At 35.4% G+C, this 16,742-nt stretch overlaps 4 protein-coding genes and 3 non-coding genes across 10 annotated transcripts; 3 read left to right on the plus strand and 4 right to left on the minus strand.

Moving 5' to 3' along the window:
- Nucleotides 1-88: 88 nt before the first annotated feature.
- Nucleotides 89-253, minus strand: C18A3.19. Its single transcript, NR_051098.1, has one exon. It is a non-coding gene; the product is annotated as an Unclassified non-coding RNA C18A3.19 (non-coding RNA).
- Nucleotides 254-1,765: 1,512 nt separating this feature from the next.
- On the minus strand, nt 1,766-4,081 carry F10C1.9 (the record flags this gene model as incomplete). 2 transcript variants are annotated; one of them, NM_001306567.3, is made up of 5 exons in its annotated part: nt 4,049-4,081; nt 3,934-4,001; nt 2,763-3,202; nt 2,131-2,241; nt 1,923-2,084 (listed from the first exon to the last, which is right to left on the minus strand). In NM_001306567.3, the coding sequence occupies exons 2-5, from the start codon at nt 3,944-3,946 to the stop codon at nt 1,923-1,925; spliced, it is 726 nt and encodes a 241-aa protein (NP_001293496.1). In that variant the 5' UTR covers nt 3,947-4,001; nt 4,049-4,081. The 2 variants fall into 2 exon arrangements, with proteins under 2 accessions (NP_001022075.1, NP_001293496.1); NM_001026904.2 differs by lacking the exons at nt 3,934-4,001; nt 4,049-4,081 and having other exon boundaries at nt 1,766-2,084.
- Nucleotides 4,082-4,451: 370 nt separating this feature from the next.
- Nucleotides 4,452-4,472, minus strand: 21ur-13630. The gene has a single exon (NR_051099.1).
- A 4,239-nt stretch (nt 4,473-8,711) lies between these two features.
- On the plus strand, nt 8,712-8,826 carry F10C1.14. Its single transcript, NR_051100.1, has one exon. It is a non-coding gene; the product is annotated as an Unclassified non-coding RNA F10C1.14 (non-coding RNA).
- A 158-nt stretch (nt 8,827-8,984) lies between these two features.
- Nucleotides 8,985-12,937, plus strand: ifb-2 (Intermediate filament protein ifb-2; the record flags this gene model as incomplete). 3 transcript variants are annotated; one of them, NM_001306596.3, is made up of 11 exons in its annotated part: nt 8,997-9,060; nt 10,039-10,232; nt 10,519-10,640; nt 10,686-11,045; nt 11,099-11,518; nt 11,614-11,664; nt 11,753-11,830; nt 11,880-11,903; nt 12,252-12,399; nt 12,453-12,560; nt 12,611-12,775. In NM_001306596.3, the coding sequence occupies 11 exons, from the start codon at nt 8,997-8,999 to the stop codon at nt 12,773-12,775; spliced, it is 1,734 nt and encodes a 577-aa protein (NP_001293525.1). The 3 variants fall into 3 exon arrangements, with proteins under 3 accessions (NP_495134.1, NP_495133.1, NP_001293525.1); NM_062732.6 differs by lacking the exons at nt 11,753-11,830; nt 11,880-11,903 and having other exon boundaries at nt 8,987-9,060; nt 12,611-12,937; NM_062733.7 differs by lacking the exons at nt 11,614-11,664; nt 11,753-11,830; nt 11,880-11,903 and having other exon boundaries at nt 8,985-9,060; nt 12,611-12,937.
- Nucleotides 12,938-13,264: 327 nt separating this feature from the next.
- F10C1.8 (LTD domain-containing protein) lies at nt 13,265-15,483 on the plus strand. Its single transcript, NM_062731.8, has 4 exons — nt 13,265-13,320; nt 14,804-14,951; nt 15,005-15,112; nt 15,163-15,483. The coding sequence occupies exons 1-4, from the start codon at nt 13,277-13,279 to the stop codon at nt 15,343-15,345; spliced, it is 483 nt and encodes a 160-aa protein (NP_495132.2). The 5' UTR covers nt 13,265-13,276; the 3' UTR covers nt 15,346-15,483.
- A 205-nt stretch (nt 15,484-15,688) lies between these two features.
- F10C1.3 (Variable outer membrane protein) lies at nt 15,689-16,553 on the minus strand. The gene is made up of 2 exons (NM_001356842.4): nt 16,509-16,553; nt 15,689-15,932 (listed from the first exon to the last, which is right to left on the minus strand). Exons 1-2 carry the CDS (start codon nt 16,524-16,526, stop codon nt 15,813-15,815), a joined length of 138 nt encoding a protein of 45 aa, NP_001343625.1. The 5' UTR covers nt 16,527-16,553; the 3' UTR covers nt 15,689-15,812.
- Between the last annotated feature and the right edge of the window lie 189 nt (nt 16,554-16,742).

The raw sequence follows: 16,742 nt of genomic DNA on the forward strand, positions 1-16,742 counted from the left end.
TCTAATTAACTATCTCACCGCTTCTTCTTCACCTCTCCATATTGCTGACAGATGACTTACCCGAAAAATGGAAGTGATGGACAAATAACACTGTTTGCGAACATTCGGAACTCGGAAAGATCAAAGAAATAGCGTCAATCATATCTGATTTTACATGCTTCTCGCATCATTTCACGCTTCTCTCAAACGGCTTCACCTTCCAGAAACAGATGTCATTTTGAGGAAGAAATGATGTGTGGAAATACGAAGAGGATAAACCTATTATCATCTGTCGGTTTGTCTTAATTTCTCAAATACACTGCTTATCCAATTCAATGTGTCTCGAGGGTGTCACTTCACATTTGAATGAACTAAATTCGTGTAATCCTGGTAACCAGGAGACATTGTGAAATCGAAATCGTCGGAAATGGTATTCTTACAGTTTTGGTAAAAAAGTATGGTGGTTTGACTAAAGATCTTATCTTCTTGAAATCTTTTAGAAGTCTACAACTTATCATTTAGCGGCATTCCAACTAATAAATAAAAACTAACAACGATACCTGAAAATTGTCAACTGAAAAATTGACAAACTTTTCTATTGATTATTTTATTGCTTTCTAAAATTTCAATATAGCTGTTAATTGATTGAAAATAAATTTTATAAGTTGTCATGTTGCTGGAAATTTTTCATAGAATTTTGCAATTTTTTTGAACTTTTTTTAAAGTTAAAAAAAAACTTGAACATATTTAGCTACCTTCCCAGATTAAAATTTTATGTCAACTTTTTCAAAAATTTAAAAATGATTAATTGATCATTAATTAATTATCTCCACACCCGGCCAAAGTTCGTTAATTAGTTCTGTAACAAATTGCGAATTTTTTGGTAATAACTTGGAAACTGTCTGGCAGCAACTTAGAAGTAAGCTGCAGCCTGATACCAAAATTGAGAAAAATCGAATTCCAATCTAAACGAGAACGAAAAAGCTAATTGTTAAATGTAGAAGATTCAAAAATGTATCCTTACGTTAATTGCAAAAATATAAATGTTTTCATGCACTCTCCTCCCATACCAACAATGAAAAGTAAGTCTGCAACAATCATAATGAAATCCGATGATTTCTTCACCCCAATTAGCCTGCCAATGACTTATCAATTCACACAAATCAAAGCATGCCGCCAGTAATTATTCGTTGCCATCACGAGAATCCGCTTATTCTCTCCTCTTTTCTTTTTTTGGTTGTCGCTTTTTTGGCGGACGAGAGTCAATTAGCATGCCCTCCGATTGCCAGGTAGCCTATTCCTCACCTTAATTTGTTTGACCAATATATACACAAGTAAGGACAAATATTGTCATGAAAATGGGTAATCCCACATATACATTGACTGTGAACAAGTTGTACCGACAAAAGAGATACCGCTTGAAAAGGAAGGAGAGAATGGTTTGTAAACATTAAAGAGATGGATTACTGTACGGGAGGGACGGTTGCTTTGAATTATGTAATTTGGTAAGTCATCGGGAGTACATTACAAAGGTCATAAGATTGCTGCTGTGATTATTAGATTAGCACCGACATGTGTCAACAGATTGGGACAGATTATCAAATTTTGCACGCCGATTCTAATGAAAATTGGAATGAGGAAAACATTTCTTGAAATGTGACAACTTCTTCGAAACCTTTTGAAGTAGTTTCCAAGTGGCTGCCAAGACACTATGAACTTAAATTTTTTTTTAAAGTTGCACAGTTTTAATTACCGCAATGTAATTCTGGTTCAGTTCGAAGCATGATAACACTTTCAAATTTTTATTATCACGTTATCGAAGTTTTTGAACAAGTGTGTCATTTTTCCCAGCAAGCGACAACTTGTAACAAAATTCTGACGTTAAAAATTTCATATTAGAAAAAAATTGATCATCTATCGTGAATGCTAACATATTTGAAATTTTAAAGAGCTTTGAAAACACAGAACAAATAATTAGCTGCCTCATTGCCTTCAGCATCCAATAGTCTATCTTCAATGATTTTTCCAGTTCCAAATGTTTGGAATCGATGGAGAATGCAACTTTTATCGTATATCTCTCGAGCATGTGAAGTTTGAGCATACACCTTAAATATTCAATCAGTTCACGATGGTAAGAAACATATATTTTACCGTGAATTCGGATTTTGGCTGCATGACAACTCCGGTTGGAAGCGGGACTCCATTCACTGTGGCCACACCATCAACGATTCGTGAGAAAAGGAAATCGTCCAAGCATTGAGTCTAAAATATAAAAGAAAATGTTTCAAATGTTATCTGTTAGTAGAAAAACTTACATTGCGCAAGCGTTAGTAAGCCCTAATTGGAAATTTAGAGAAGGAGAGTAGCCGTGCTGATTTTTGTTAAATTTGATAATTAGTAGGGTAATTAAAAAAGGGAAACTTATTGTTAGATCAAAATCTTAAAACGCTAATTGCGACTTTTGCTGGTTTGGGCAAATTTTGAGTTTATGAGTTTGCAATATCAACTTCAGTTGTGATAAGAATTAAAAAAAACTACTGTTTCCGACTGCTGCAATATTGGCAAAATTTTAGATTTGAGTTTTTCAAAGTTTTGTGATTTTTTTTCATAATTTTGTAAAAAAATGCTTTTGAGAACTATACGAAGATCCGTTTTTTAGCCATTTGAATCAGTTACTGTGAAAAATACCAGAAACAGTACTCAGCTCTGACTTGACACCCAGATTCAAAACTACAGTTAACAAAAAATGTAGCCACCTATTACTGTTAAATTTGAATACTCACATGATATCTACTATTATTCTTGAGAACAATAAAATCGGGATGAGATTTGATAATTGAGATATGTTTACTCCATTTTGAATCAAAATCTGGTCCAGTTTCAGTACTCCATTGTGGTTCTTGATCTGGTTTATAGGATGATGTGCCCGTCATGTTCGAATTAACAGAAATAGTATCTTCAAAATGAACGTGTACAGGATTTTCGTCTAAAATCGGAGAATCCTGAAATCTCCGGTTTAAACTTTCAAGTTTCAGTTTCAATTCCTTGTTTTCTGACAATACTTCTGATGCTTGCATTTCGGTAGTTTCTCGGCTTTTTTGAATTAGTCCAATTCTGGAAGTGAGCCTCTTCATTTCATGTTCCATCACAGCCATATCGCTTTTCAACCGAGTATTTTCTAGTTTCAGATGATCATTTTCAGCTTGAAGCTTCAGCATTTCTTCTGCAAATTGGAAAAAGGAGAATTCATGAAAGAGAAGTTAAAAAATATTATATGAAAAGAAAATGAAAATTCCAGGTCGAACTGATAAGAATTGGCTTGGCGAGGACGTAACCTAATGCAACTTTTCGATTAACACGAGGTGTTGTACAAAGCCCCGAAAATTCTTGTCAAAAATCAAACAAAGATAAAAATAATATTAAAAGGTGCAAATGGCTTCCCTGGAGCAAAGTTTATGGGGAACAGGAAGGTGTCAAGATATTGACTCTATGTCGTTAATTACGCAGTAATTTTGATGTCTCATTTAGAGTGGTTAATTATAATTTATAGTTTTAAAATATTATTAAAGAAACTAAATAAACAATATGAAAATAAATAAAAAATTCTCGAATTTAAATGTTATTCTTCAAACTAAAAAAAGTATCTTTAACGGAAAGTTTTCAAATTGGGCTAATCGAAATATTGCATTTTAACTGGAACCGCGAGATGCCGTCTACATCATTTTTTCAGAATTAAAAGTATTGCTATTAAGTTAAACTTCAGAAAATGCATTATTTTGTTTGTTAAAATTCTGTTATTTTTCGGACAATTCGAAAAATAACAGAAAAACTACATTTTGAAAACTACGTCCGAGAAGATGAATTCCTAGTTCCGGGGCCCATTTAAATAAAACATTATCCAAACAATACTCATATTTTTTTAGATCATAATTTCTGTAATAAGGCGCCAATTACCTTTGTTTTCCATTGTCTCTCAGAAGTCGCCAAAAATCCAATAAAATCATACTCCACACTTCCAAGACCTGGAAATCAAATAGTCTGATAAAAGTCATAAACCATGACGTCATACCTATAAAGAGGTTGTAACTGGATTGCGTGAACCTCTTAATTGTAATTGCATACGGAACAACGTGCATATCGATGTCATAACTTGAGATACAATCTGGAAAAAAGGAAGCGTGGCAGAGGTATTAAAAGAAAAGACATCTGCCAGGAACAGCTAATTATGGAGAGGTGAAGGCTTGTAAAAGAAAGAAACACCTGCCTGACTGACTGATCGATATCAAGACATCTATACAGTTATTATAAGATGGGCATTGTAATAGTAGCACAAAAGGGTCAAGTTAGTTTAGGATTTTTCTGGTTGAGGGGATTCGATATTTGAATCGAAAACTTTGATTACATTTGTGACTAGTCTGGGCACTTCGCGGGATTTGGTGGGATCTTTTAAATAATTTGAAAACAAAAAAAAATGACGAATTTTCTTTTTATTATTGAACTCACCAAAATCTTTTACTATAACTTGACAACTTGATTCAGAGATATTGAATAAATTTATAGGTTTTCCAATTCATACTTTTTTCAAGAACCCCAATTTTTTTTCATATCTGTTTCAATAGTTTTCAACATATGTAACAAAAGAATCTTATCAGAAAATATTAAAAATGCTCGCTAGTGATGTCATTTTGATGAGAATGCTGCATTTGTCTCAAGATTTATACCGATTTTTTGCACTCCGAGAGATTGTAAGTACATACGTAAAACTCCGTGCGCAAATAGTAATAAGCTTCTTGATATTAGATTTATATAGCTTTAGAAAAGAACCGGCATTTTTTTAAATGTAAAAAATGAGACGGTATTTAAAAATATTAATTTTAGAGAATGAGTCATGTAACATTTTTCTATTTTTTCGGTATTTCTGAGAGCATTTCATTCCCATATGAAAAATCCGGTCTTTTTAATATTTTCGATTATTATGGGTACGTGTTTGCAATAATGGTAAAACTACTGAAACTAACGATAACAAAACAAAAAATAAACCGATCCGCAAGCCACAATTCATTCCCCACAGGCAAACTCCATTTTCAAAGACTAGGGACTACTAAAGATCAGAGCAATCACAGTTTTGTTTCTTTCGAATTTTGCTATTTCCCATTAGCTTTTGCATGTTGATTTCTTATAACGACCAAATTATTTCCAAACCAGCCGTGGACCGCACCTTCGGCGCGGCCCCCGACTTCTGGGGCTGAAAATTAATTTTTTATGACACTACCGTAACCCTACAGTATTCCTACCGTACCACTATTGTACCACTACAGTACCCCGACTATATCCCTACACTAACCCTAACTCACTATCCCTCCAGAAGCCAAAACTTCACAGACTACAAAGACTACATAGACTACAAACTATGGACACACAGAATAAGCGCTTTATATATAGTAAATGATGATTAGTATTTGTAAGCTTCTCCTGAAAATGGCTACAACAACTTCAGATCATTTTCCTGCAAAATTTTATTATTTATTCTAATTTTAATTGTTTTCAGTAGGTCTGCGATAAACAAAACGTTGCAGAATTGTTTCAAGCTTTTCAAGGTAATTTTCAATAAAAATTAAACGGTTTTGAGCAACCGTTTCATTTAATATAATTAGTTTTGCTATAGATAGCATTTTTAGGTCACAGGACAGTTTTCCAAAAACTTGAAATTCTCCCTTGAACGCGCTGCTCCAACTAAAAATGTAACTTTGCTCCTTGTTTCTGCCTTGTGATACCATGCTTTCTCATAGGCGTTAGTATGATTATGTTCAAGTTCACACCTTGAAGAATCTTTTTTTGAGAATAAAATAGTCTTTATTCTGAATGAAATGAACACTTGAACTATAGTATTTTAAGATTATCTAAGGGTAATATGCTTTAAATCTTTTAAAAAATCGGAGAAAATCATGATTTAGTTTTGATTTAAATATTGATCTCGCGAATATTGTTTCTAAATGTAGTCTAGTTTATAATTTAAAAAATTGTAACTGGGAAATTCTAACAAAATTCCCTGTTGATCTTATTCTGATCACTGCATTTTACAGCTATTTTGAAAATACAATATATCCATTAGGAAAAGTTCAATATTGAATTCAAAAATTTTGCATCAGCATTATCATAGCCCTTTACAATCATTTCACGTATTACTATAACTCCGCTCTAAAAACGCAAACTTCAATTCCTTTCACCTTGCACACAATTTCTTCCGTGCCATCGTGCAATTCACAACTTATCTAACAAAACGATAATAAACCGCGAAGTAACAAACGGAAGAAATCGCAAGTTCCCGGCCGCAAATTGTTTGACGCCGAAATATAATATTCCTCACTCGTTTTTTCCTAAAAGCTTATCATCAGAAACCTTTGCGTACTACAACTGAGTCTTTGGTATTTACCACCACAATGCACAAAAAATGAAAAAAGGAGATGATAGGTTTTAGGTGTAAGTCGGATTAGTGCTGCGAGGGTTGGAAAAGTGCCAAAAAGTGTGGAAGTGTAAATGAAAATGACATTTTAAAATTTATGGTGGAGCAAAAAAAACGTTCAATCTGGTCAACATTCATTCGAGAAAAAATTTAGGTGCACAAGGACACAAACTTGAATGAAATAGGCGACCAACAACGAAAAAAAGCGAGAAGTAACAAGAAGTATAAATTCAAGGTAGATATGGTACATGATTACTGTATGATTACTGTAACTAGTGAGTCAGGTGTTTGCAAAATTTTTTAGAAGAGTACTGGAAGTTTGAATAAGACTAGGGTATTAGTGTGGTTGAGGGGCAAGAAGTTTGCGGTAAACTTCAAATTCTTGAGTTTCTCCAAAATAACAGGTTCTATTTTTATTTTAAATTTGAACATGATCTACAATTTTGAAAGTTACACCAACATACATCAGAGTACTTCTGTTATCATTTTTGGAGAAACGAGTTGTACGAGGTTGAATGATTTACCTATACTTTTCAAAACTGTTTAAGATTTTTGAAAGTTCCGTTTGAAATGTCAAAAAGCTTCCATAGGGAAATCGTGTTATCCATTATAGTTGCCTAACTAGCTCCAAAAATGTTGCAAGACTCTGATTCAACGCACACTTGGCCAGAATCATTACTGTAACGTTTATTCAGCCCTTCATCACTATAGAATGTTAGTTCTCTCCTAATATGTTTTCAGATTAAACGAACTCTGAGTCATTTACTCCCCCTAGGAAGGTTCCATAAGTTATATGCTTCCTTCCCTCATCATCTGTCATTTTTAATGACTCAATGCCATTTCTCCCTCATTTAGACCACATTCCATTCCACTCAAAAACACAAAAATGTCTTCGTTTTTGCGTCCGCGTTTTATCGGTTAAAAACGATAAGGAAACTTGAGCTCTACTAGGAATTGGAGTACGCTGTTTTATCAGTTCCAACCAAGCCTGCCACACATCTGTAAACAAATGTTAGAGAATATGCGAAATGAAGAACACGATAAATGAAGTTTGAATGAAAGTACAAAGACTAGTCGTGAGGACTGAGCAAGATGTATGGAGTTGTAGAGAATACCAAAAGCAAAATTCTTTAAACATCCTGTTTTTTGGTATTCATACTTTGGCTAATTTTATAAAGTAATTGACCACAAAAATGAGAAAGAAGCATAAACGGAAGAATTGTATTAAAAAAACAAAACACTGTATTTCCAAAAATTTCAAAATTCCAATTCATGCTGATTAGCAGCTCGCGGACTTTAATATTTGAAAAAGAAGAGGTGTGGTTGATTTTTAGTTTTTTAAAGGTTAAATAATTAAAGCGATGTTTCGAATTATTTTGGAATTCCAATCATAGTTTCAATTCGATGCTTTTTCAATTTCGAAAATGCACAATTTTTAAGAACTTTTTAGCAAGGGTTTTATGACTCACAAAACTCTTTAATCAGAATAAAATGTTAACCAGAACACTTGAAAAGTTACGCTCCGCCGGTAGGTAGGTCTTCCTACCTACCTAGTTATATTCGTCTGCAATTTGGCACAAAATCTAGAGGTACAAGACAGCGCGTAGGTAACCTTCGAGTTTTTTGTGCCTACAAGGGAATTCGTTCACTGTTGCAAGATTCACCTATTTTGTTGTTATCAAATTATTGCGATGAACTTTTAAGGAATTACTGTAGCTGTTTTTTTGTGAAAAATAACACAGATGGTCTTTTTAAGATAAGACACCTCAAGTTCAGTAGACAACAAGAGTAAACAAAGTTTTTTCAGGAAATACTTGTAGCTTTTGAATTACAGTTTAAGAGAGAATTGAATTGATGAAGAGATTTTGATTGAACCTTCACATCTTCAAAATTCTAGAATTTTTAAAATTAAACATTTTTGAATATGACAATACAAGCGAAAATATTCTGTCAATTAAATCCAGATAAATTTGTAAATCCTTAAAAATTAAATTGAAAGGAATCTAGAAGACAAAATGTTTCAGTTCTGAAATATTCCATTGTTGCCGATTATGTTCTGTTGTAACCTTATTAACATTTCATTCGTCATAGTTTCTAGTAAAAAGTTTCAGACTTTGCGGTTCTTAACACCTTTTTTCAAATGTCAACTTCCTCATCATTCCCAGTCAAATGTCATTTTGTTTCATAAATACAAAGAATGTAAGAAAGAGTAGTTTCTTTTTTTCTTCTTTTCACCCCCTCCCCTCCGTTTTCCATCTCTAAACTCGGACTGATAAGTCACCATAAAAGAGAGTGGAATCGAGCATTGCCAACTGATAACCCTCTTTCTTTGCTCTCTCAAAATGCCATTGTAAAATCAAACCTACTACTCCGCGTTTTGTACGGTTTGGTGTTAAGACTCTTTATTTTTTTGAAGATTGAACGTTTATTATTGGTGTTGGTTTTTTAACTGCTGAAAGTGTGAAAATAACATTGTTTTCTTATTCTATTTATTTTTATCTTCTTTTGTTATTAACATCTTTTGTTTTATTTTCAAAATTTTAGCGACTTCATCATGTCGGCGGTTAGTTATTCGATGCACAGAACCACCACAACTACATCCTCCTCATCACACGGAGGTAAGCACTTTTCTTCAAATTTCCAACAGTCACACGACCTCGAGAGTTTTCTCCGAGGAATCCATAATATGGTGACACTAGTTTGTCTGAAATTGATCTCCTCCATTGTCTCAATCTTTTTCTTTGTTTCAAATCTCTTTGTCGGCTTTATTGACACCGTTGTGAACTCCTTTCACACATTGCCGACTAATCCTAGCAGTTTCTCTAGATTATGGGCTTAAGTTAAAATAACTGATGTTTAAATAAAACCATAAGTTTCGACAAATTAAACTCGATCTTAACTTTTAATTCACGATATCAATAAAGAATTGAGACGAGAACTGCAGCGTAGGGACAAACTGCAAAATGGCCTGTTCCTAGATGGTAGCATATAATACTTTTCAGTGAAAAATCAGATTGTTTATGACAAGATAGATCACTCTTATAAGTAGGAATTTTCTGATTGCTAGCCCAAATTGTGAAAAAAAAAGAATAAATATGCCACATTTAACCAATTTACTCTGCTCCTGCTTTGCATTACTTTGACAAATCATATCTCGATTGTTATTATTTCATCAAATAATTTTCAACACTAAAATCACTCTACATTGTTATAATTAAACAATTTTGATGAAGCCTACAACAATTAATATGAGCTGTCAAAATGAAGCAGTGGGAGTGCAAGACTAATAGGAAAAACGGTATATAACACGGAAAATTGTATATCTTAAATCTCAAAGTACAACATTAGCTGTAACTAACTCTATTTTTTAAAATTTCTATTTTAATATTGTGAAAAAATTTGGAAAACAGAGGTTTATTCAGACTTTTGTTTTACATATTCGTACTAAATTAATTTTTAAAAAATGAGTTTGTATTGCTTTTTCCAAACCCTTCACAATAAGACACTTTCACAAAATTTAGTTTATAACAATAAAAAATATGGTCCTTCTTGGAGCACTGCTTAAACATCGGAACACAGTTTACATAATATTTCAGGTGTCTCAGCCGGCCATGCCGCTGAGGAGTTCGTTGCCTCTGCCGAGCGCGAGAAGCAAGAGATGCAGCAGTTGAACTCTCGCCTTGAAGTTTACATCAGCCGTGTCCGTCAACTTGAGGATCGTAACAAGGAGCTTGTGATTGAATTGGACACCCTCCGAGGATCACTTGGAAATGACATCGGACAGATCAAGGTTTGTGCCCCGAAATTACAGGAGAATCTGAAACACTTTTAGTTGTTGACACAATTTCTCTCTTATCAGATAATATCAATTCTTCTCAAACAAAGCGCCCGTTGCCAAATGTGCAGGCGTAAGGAATTTAAAAGAGAAACTGAAAATGGCACTGATAAGATGACAAGTAGTGCTCTGGAGGAAATGGGTGTGTATGTGTGTGTTAAGATTGCCAATAAAATTAATTGAAATTGATCTTGAGGGGTTAATAATGTTGCATCAGAATAATAAACTCAACGTTTTGTAGTTCAAATTCAACGATTCGTTGGTCAAAGTTCGCCGTGAGATCTCAGAAGCTCATTCTGGAACTATTGGAGTTGAAGTTAAGGTCGACAGATTGAGAGATGATTTGAATGACTACAGACACAGGTAACAATTTATTTGCATATTCCATTCTAATGGCAAATATTTCAGATATGAAGAGGCCCGTCGTGAAGTTGAGCGTGAGAAGACCACTTGGGGAGGAGCTATTTCACAAGCACAAGCTGAGCTTGACACAAACAAGTCCCGCTATGCCGCCATTTTGGACGAGGAAAAGAGACTTTATGCTGAACAAGATCAACTCTATCTTCAATTGGCTGCCGCCAAGGATGAGCTTGACGCCGCAATTGTTGATCGCCGCCGCCTTCAAGCTGAGGAAGATGACCTCAAGATTGAGCTGGAATTCTTGGGAAGAATCCACTCTCAAGAAATCACTGAGCTTCGCACTCTTCTTGCTCAAGCTCCAGCCGACACAAGAGAGTTCTTCAAGAATGAATTGGCTCTTGCTATCAGGTTGGATTCAAAAAAAATGATATAGTTTTATTGTCTAATTTAAATTATTTCAGAGAAATCAAGGCTGAATACGACAAGATCATCCAAACCACCAGAGTTGATCTTGAGACAATCTTCCAGAGCAAGATTAGCGCCGTCGAATCATCAATCGTCTCCAAGAACGAGGCTGCCGTTTTCCGTCAAGAGGAGATCAGAAAGATGAACGAGAGCATCACCACATTGCGAGCCAAGCTCAGCGAGCTCGAAGCCCGTAACTCTGCTTTGGAGAGAGAAGCCAACACACTCCAGATTCAACTCGGAGAAGATCAAAGAGCTTACGAATCAGAGCTTCACAAGAGAGACAATGCCCTCCGATTTATGCGTGAAGACTGCCAGACTTTGATTGCTGAACTTCAAGCTCTTCTTAACACCAAACAAACTTTGGATACTGAGATTGCCATCTACAGAAAGCTTGTCGAGTCCGAGGAAGGAAGGTAATATAAGTAACAAAAATATCTCTCAAAAAGAGCAACATATACTTTAATTGATTGTCTCATTCTTCCATTTTATCATTTCCTTACTTTCACAGATTCACTCATGTTGGACAGGGGGTCGTTGTCGCCCAGCAGGAGACTACAAGGTTCGGTAGCTATAACCGCTTCATAGACATTAACATACTGCACACGTAGATATTTAGAATCTAGTTTTATTTCCTAGTTGACTTCCAGAACAGAAGGGGATTCCACTCCCGTTGTTTTAAATGATCAGCAATACTCTGACAGTCATCAATATCAGCAATATCCTGAGTAGGAATCTTTAATAGAATCAAGATATATTATATGTAATACCTTTCAGAGTGTATCCGCAAGGAACTTTAAGGTATCCTAGATTGTAGATTAGTTATTCATAGTATAGTTTTCATAGATCATCTCAACATCAAATTGGCAGAGGTACCAATGTACTAGTTTCAGATCAAAGGTTACTCGTAGTGATACAGTAGTTTATAGCTAATTGCTTTCACAATTCATGCTCTTTCACTTGCACTTTTTCTCTTTTTCACGCACTTCCTTATCTCAACACACTGCTTACTTTTCACATCACCTATTTATCATTTTCTTGGCTAACAATTTTTGTTAGTCAGCAAATCTCAAGGCTTTTAGCTGAAAACATGCACTTTCAGCTTAATCTATCCCCGTTAATTTTAAATTGTTATATTAAATTCTACAGATTGGTACCAGTCGAGCAAGATCACTGGGACTCTGGAGAGGTTCAAACTCGTTCCTCATTCAAGAGACACGCTAAGGGAAATGTGAGCATCGTTGAGTGCGATCCACAAGGAAAGTACATCATTCTTGAAAACACCAGTGGATCAGTTGTGAGTTTAGATCTTTATTTTTATTTTGAACATGAAAAATTGGAAAATTGCAGGCCGAAGATGTAAGCAACTTTGAAATCCGTCGTGTTATTGATGGAGTTCAAGCCTTCGTTTTCCGTCTCCCATCTCACTTAGTTATTCAACAACACGGACATCTTAAGGTATTAATTATTATAAAATTAGATATCATATTGAAACCGGAATATTACAGATCTACGGACGCAATTCAGGAGGAATTAACTCACCACCAGACTCAATTGTGATGGAATCTCACCCATCATGGGGACAAGGAGGACAAGTTGAAACATTCTTGTACAATAGTCACGGAATTGAGAAGGCTTCGCACATCCAGACGACGGTCGCTTCTTCCCGTTAAGAAATCTCCATCATCTAATCGATTTCTTTTTCGATGAATTTAAATTTATTCTGAAATGCCCATTGAATCCTTTCCTTGCTGTCTTCACTCCCAAAATCATTCGACGTACATACTTGCTACATTCCAATCCAATTGTTTTTTGAAATAAATTGTTCAATATTGTTTTAGTTCAAAATCATTGATGATTAAAAGAAGTGTACTTATCACGATACTTCCCAAAAAAAATTTCTTGGTCAAAAGTGGGTCACGATAACTCGGTCTAAAACCATTTCTAAAAAAAATTTTTTTCGCTTTTTTTTTCGACAATTGTTTTAAGCCATTTAGTTATGGTTTTCGAAGGTTTTTTATAATAGTAATAATAATTAAAATTAGGAGTGGTTTTGAACCGAGTTGTCGTGACTCGCTCTTGACTGAGACTACATTAAAATACATTCTACAGAATTTTTGGAAATGATTGAACACGTTGCAAGCTGTACATATATTTTTCAGCACTAAGGGAAAATGCAATCCAGAACTATAATACCAAATTCGAACGGCAGAACCAGGTGGATGCGCTTTTGTATGAAATAATGAAACTTTTCTACCAGTTAAACGTTCTTAATATTAGGTTGGACCGGAAGTCTTTATAACTGGGTTTGCATTGTAAGCAACACCTCATTCCCTTCCCTCTGGGCTGAAGTTAGTTAACCAACGATGTATGTCCCTAGTGCGATCCACATCCGATATGGTTTGATGTACCTCTTTCTCTCTCATACCACGATGAAGGATTCGGAAAGTCTCCTCAAGAATGTTTATGATTCACATGTCCTCTACAATAATATCAAACGCAATTGGTTCCAAAGCTTCGAGAAGGACGAATTTTCTCTCGAAGACTCTGAGACCCCATAAATTGGATTTGGACACGTTGCAGAAAGCCGTGGCAACGGATCCTTTCCAAACCACCCGTGAGCTGTCAACCACACTTGAGCCCCGTCAAACCAACATTGTACGAGGCTGGGAACCTCTTGGAATAAAGAAACGTATGGGTCGATTCATACCTCACATTTTGACACAAGCGAACCTTTATTTTTTAGTGGGTGATTCCTTTTCCCTCCTCATTTTCCACGGGGCCGATCAATGGTTGGGCCGGCTCATTACTGGTAACGAGAAGTGGGTCCTCTACGTTAACAACCACAAGCGTGCTCAGTGGATTGGAGAAGGAGAGACACCACAGGATGCCGCCAAACCCGACCTTCACCCCAAAAAAGGCATGCTCTCAGTGAGGTGGGGAGTGTACGGCCCCATCTACTGGGAACTGCTACCTGAGGGTAAAATAATTTGTGGGGACATCTACGTTATCTAACCATGAAACCTGAAGAAAGTCATCGATCGTTAACCCTTGAAGTACAAGCAACTCTATTTTCAGCAAAACAATGCTAGTCCCCATCTCTCGAAACAAGTATAGTAGGAACAGACCAGCCATGGTTGAATGGTACTCCTTCACGCACCGTATTCTCCAGACCTCACTCCATCTGAATACTAGTCGTTTTCAAATATGACCCGTGTCCACGAGCAGAGAATCTTCAACACCCATAAAAGTACCAATGTGGCACTCAAGCATTATTTCGACTCGCGCCCGGAAGGGTTCTGTTAGCAGGGCATTAATAAGTTGCCCACATGTAGACAGTATATTGTTGATAATGATAGCAAATAAAATTTATCCTGTCGTTTCTCTTGCTTCGAGAAATAAAAGATTGAAAAAGTAATAAAGACTTCCGGACCAACCTAATACATGTAACATCTTAATTTAAAAATTGGGAAGATTTATTATCAAGTACTAAGTCATGCTTGCTGGCTTGGCTCATAATTTAAAATAGTTTAATGTGTTGATAATTTATTGGTAGTTGTAAATAATATTATACAATAACATTTTGAAGATTGGTAGTCGAGCAGGGCCACGGTTATCCAAGCGAAGTTCAAAAACGTTTCTGGTTGCACTTTCAGCTTATTTCCCCCGTTAGTTTTGAATTGTTATATTAAATTCTACAGATTGGTACCAGTCGAGCAAGATCACTGGGACTCTGGAGAGGTTCAAACTCGTTCCTCATTCAAGAGACACGCTAAGGGAAATGTGAGCATCGTTGAGTGCGATCCACAAGGAAAGTACATCATTCTTGAAAACACCAGTGGATCAGTTGTGAGTTTAGATCTTTATTTTTATTTTGAACATGAAAAATTGGAAAATTGCAGGCCGAAGATGTAAGCAACTTTGAAATCCGTCGTGTTATTGATGGAGTTCAAGCCTTCGTTTTCCGTCTCCCATCTCACTTAGTTATTCAACAACACGGACATCTTAAGGTAATAATTATTATAAAATTAGATATCATATTGAAACCGGAATATTACAGATTTACGGGCGCAATGCAGGAGAAATTAACCTAACACCAGACTCAATTGTGATGGAATCTCACGCATCATGGGGACAAGGAAGACAAGCTGAAACATTCTTGTACAATAGTCACGGAATTGAAAAGGCTTCGCACATTCTAATCGATCGTTTCCTTCAGTTATTACACCCATCATCTAATTAATCTCATTACGATTAATCGTTTCAAATAATACTTTAATCATTCCTATATATGTATATTTAATTTTCCGTTGCAAAGATGAAACCAAAAAGAAACATTATTTGTTTTCTAAATGAACAAAAATAAAAATTTCAGTATGAATGAAGTTTCATTAAATTAATATAATATTGTTGATCAAGTTTAACATATAATAAAAATCTATTCTAACATGAGCTTCAAAATGTGAACGTCAACAGCTTCTGAGTCAAGCAGTAATTTTCAGCTTGACCAGAACTTCTTTCAAAAAGGGTGAGTGTGAGTTTTTCCAAAATGAAAGCCGCTTGTGTATGAAATGTGATAACGAATAAAACTCAAATATTTATTCAAAATATTCAAATACAAAACTACTGGAGGAGGTCTTCTTTAGAAGAAGACGATGAAAAAGCATTGAAGACGTCTTTTGTTGATTGGTGGTGTCGATGGAGTTCCAACTACTTCTTGTCTCCTGCAGCAAGATCCTCGTACACTGAATCCTTCTTCTCTCCTTTCGTTCCTCCTTTCTTTCCTCCACAGAAGATTGCCACGGCCGGTAAGACGGTAACAGCAAGGGCCTGAAATATTTATATGAAAAATTTGTTAAAGTAGTATTCAAAATTCGACTGTTTGCCGTATTCCATCAATCAGTCCAGAATGCTCTATAACCTTGCACTTTTTGACTTTTCAATGGTTCTAAATCGAATCCACGCTTTACTTGTGACTTGTACAAAATGTTTCACAAACAGTGAGCAGAATGGATTCATCGCTATCGAGGATCGGGATTTGCGCATTAAAAAACGATAATTTTCAAAAGTTCCAAGTAGCGGTCTGTGCATTGTAGTTGGTACTGTTGGCGATCTCTCTTCGTCTCCTCTATTAAATGCATATGCCAATGCTGTTAAATTCCTGATGATCACAGCTAGTAGTCTCGCATCCTTTTACATAGCAATCATAAATTGGAGTATCACTAAACGGTCATTCACAAGAGTTCCGGGTAGCGACGTGTGCACTGTATTTGATATTATTGGTTAATTCCTGAGTAGCACAGCTGTTTAGTCTCGCACCCGTATACAGACCAATCACAAATTAGAGCAATCCAGACTGATTATAGGAATACGGCAAATCTCTGAAAACTCTGAAAACAAACTCACAAATGAAGCGATTATCATATTCGCTGGACAACGTCGACTTCCGAAATTTTTCTGATTAATTTTTTTCTGAGAAAAATCGACTTTTATATGGGACCAATTTTCCACACTAGGGCATGTCACGGAATTAATTTTAATTCAAAATAGATAGTCAAAATAGAAAAAAAAAACAGAAAATAGATTTAAAAAATTGTTCACGTGTTTCAAAATGTGTTTTTATTTTGTTTGGAGTTCAGA

This window comes from Caenorhabditis elegans, chromosome II (assembly GCF_000002985.6).
Source record: "Caenorhabditis elegans chromosome II".
NCBI lineage: Eukaryota > Metazoa > Nematoda > Chromadorea > Rhabditida > Rhabditidae > Caenorhabditis > Caenorhabditis elegans.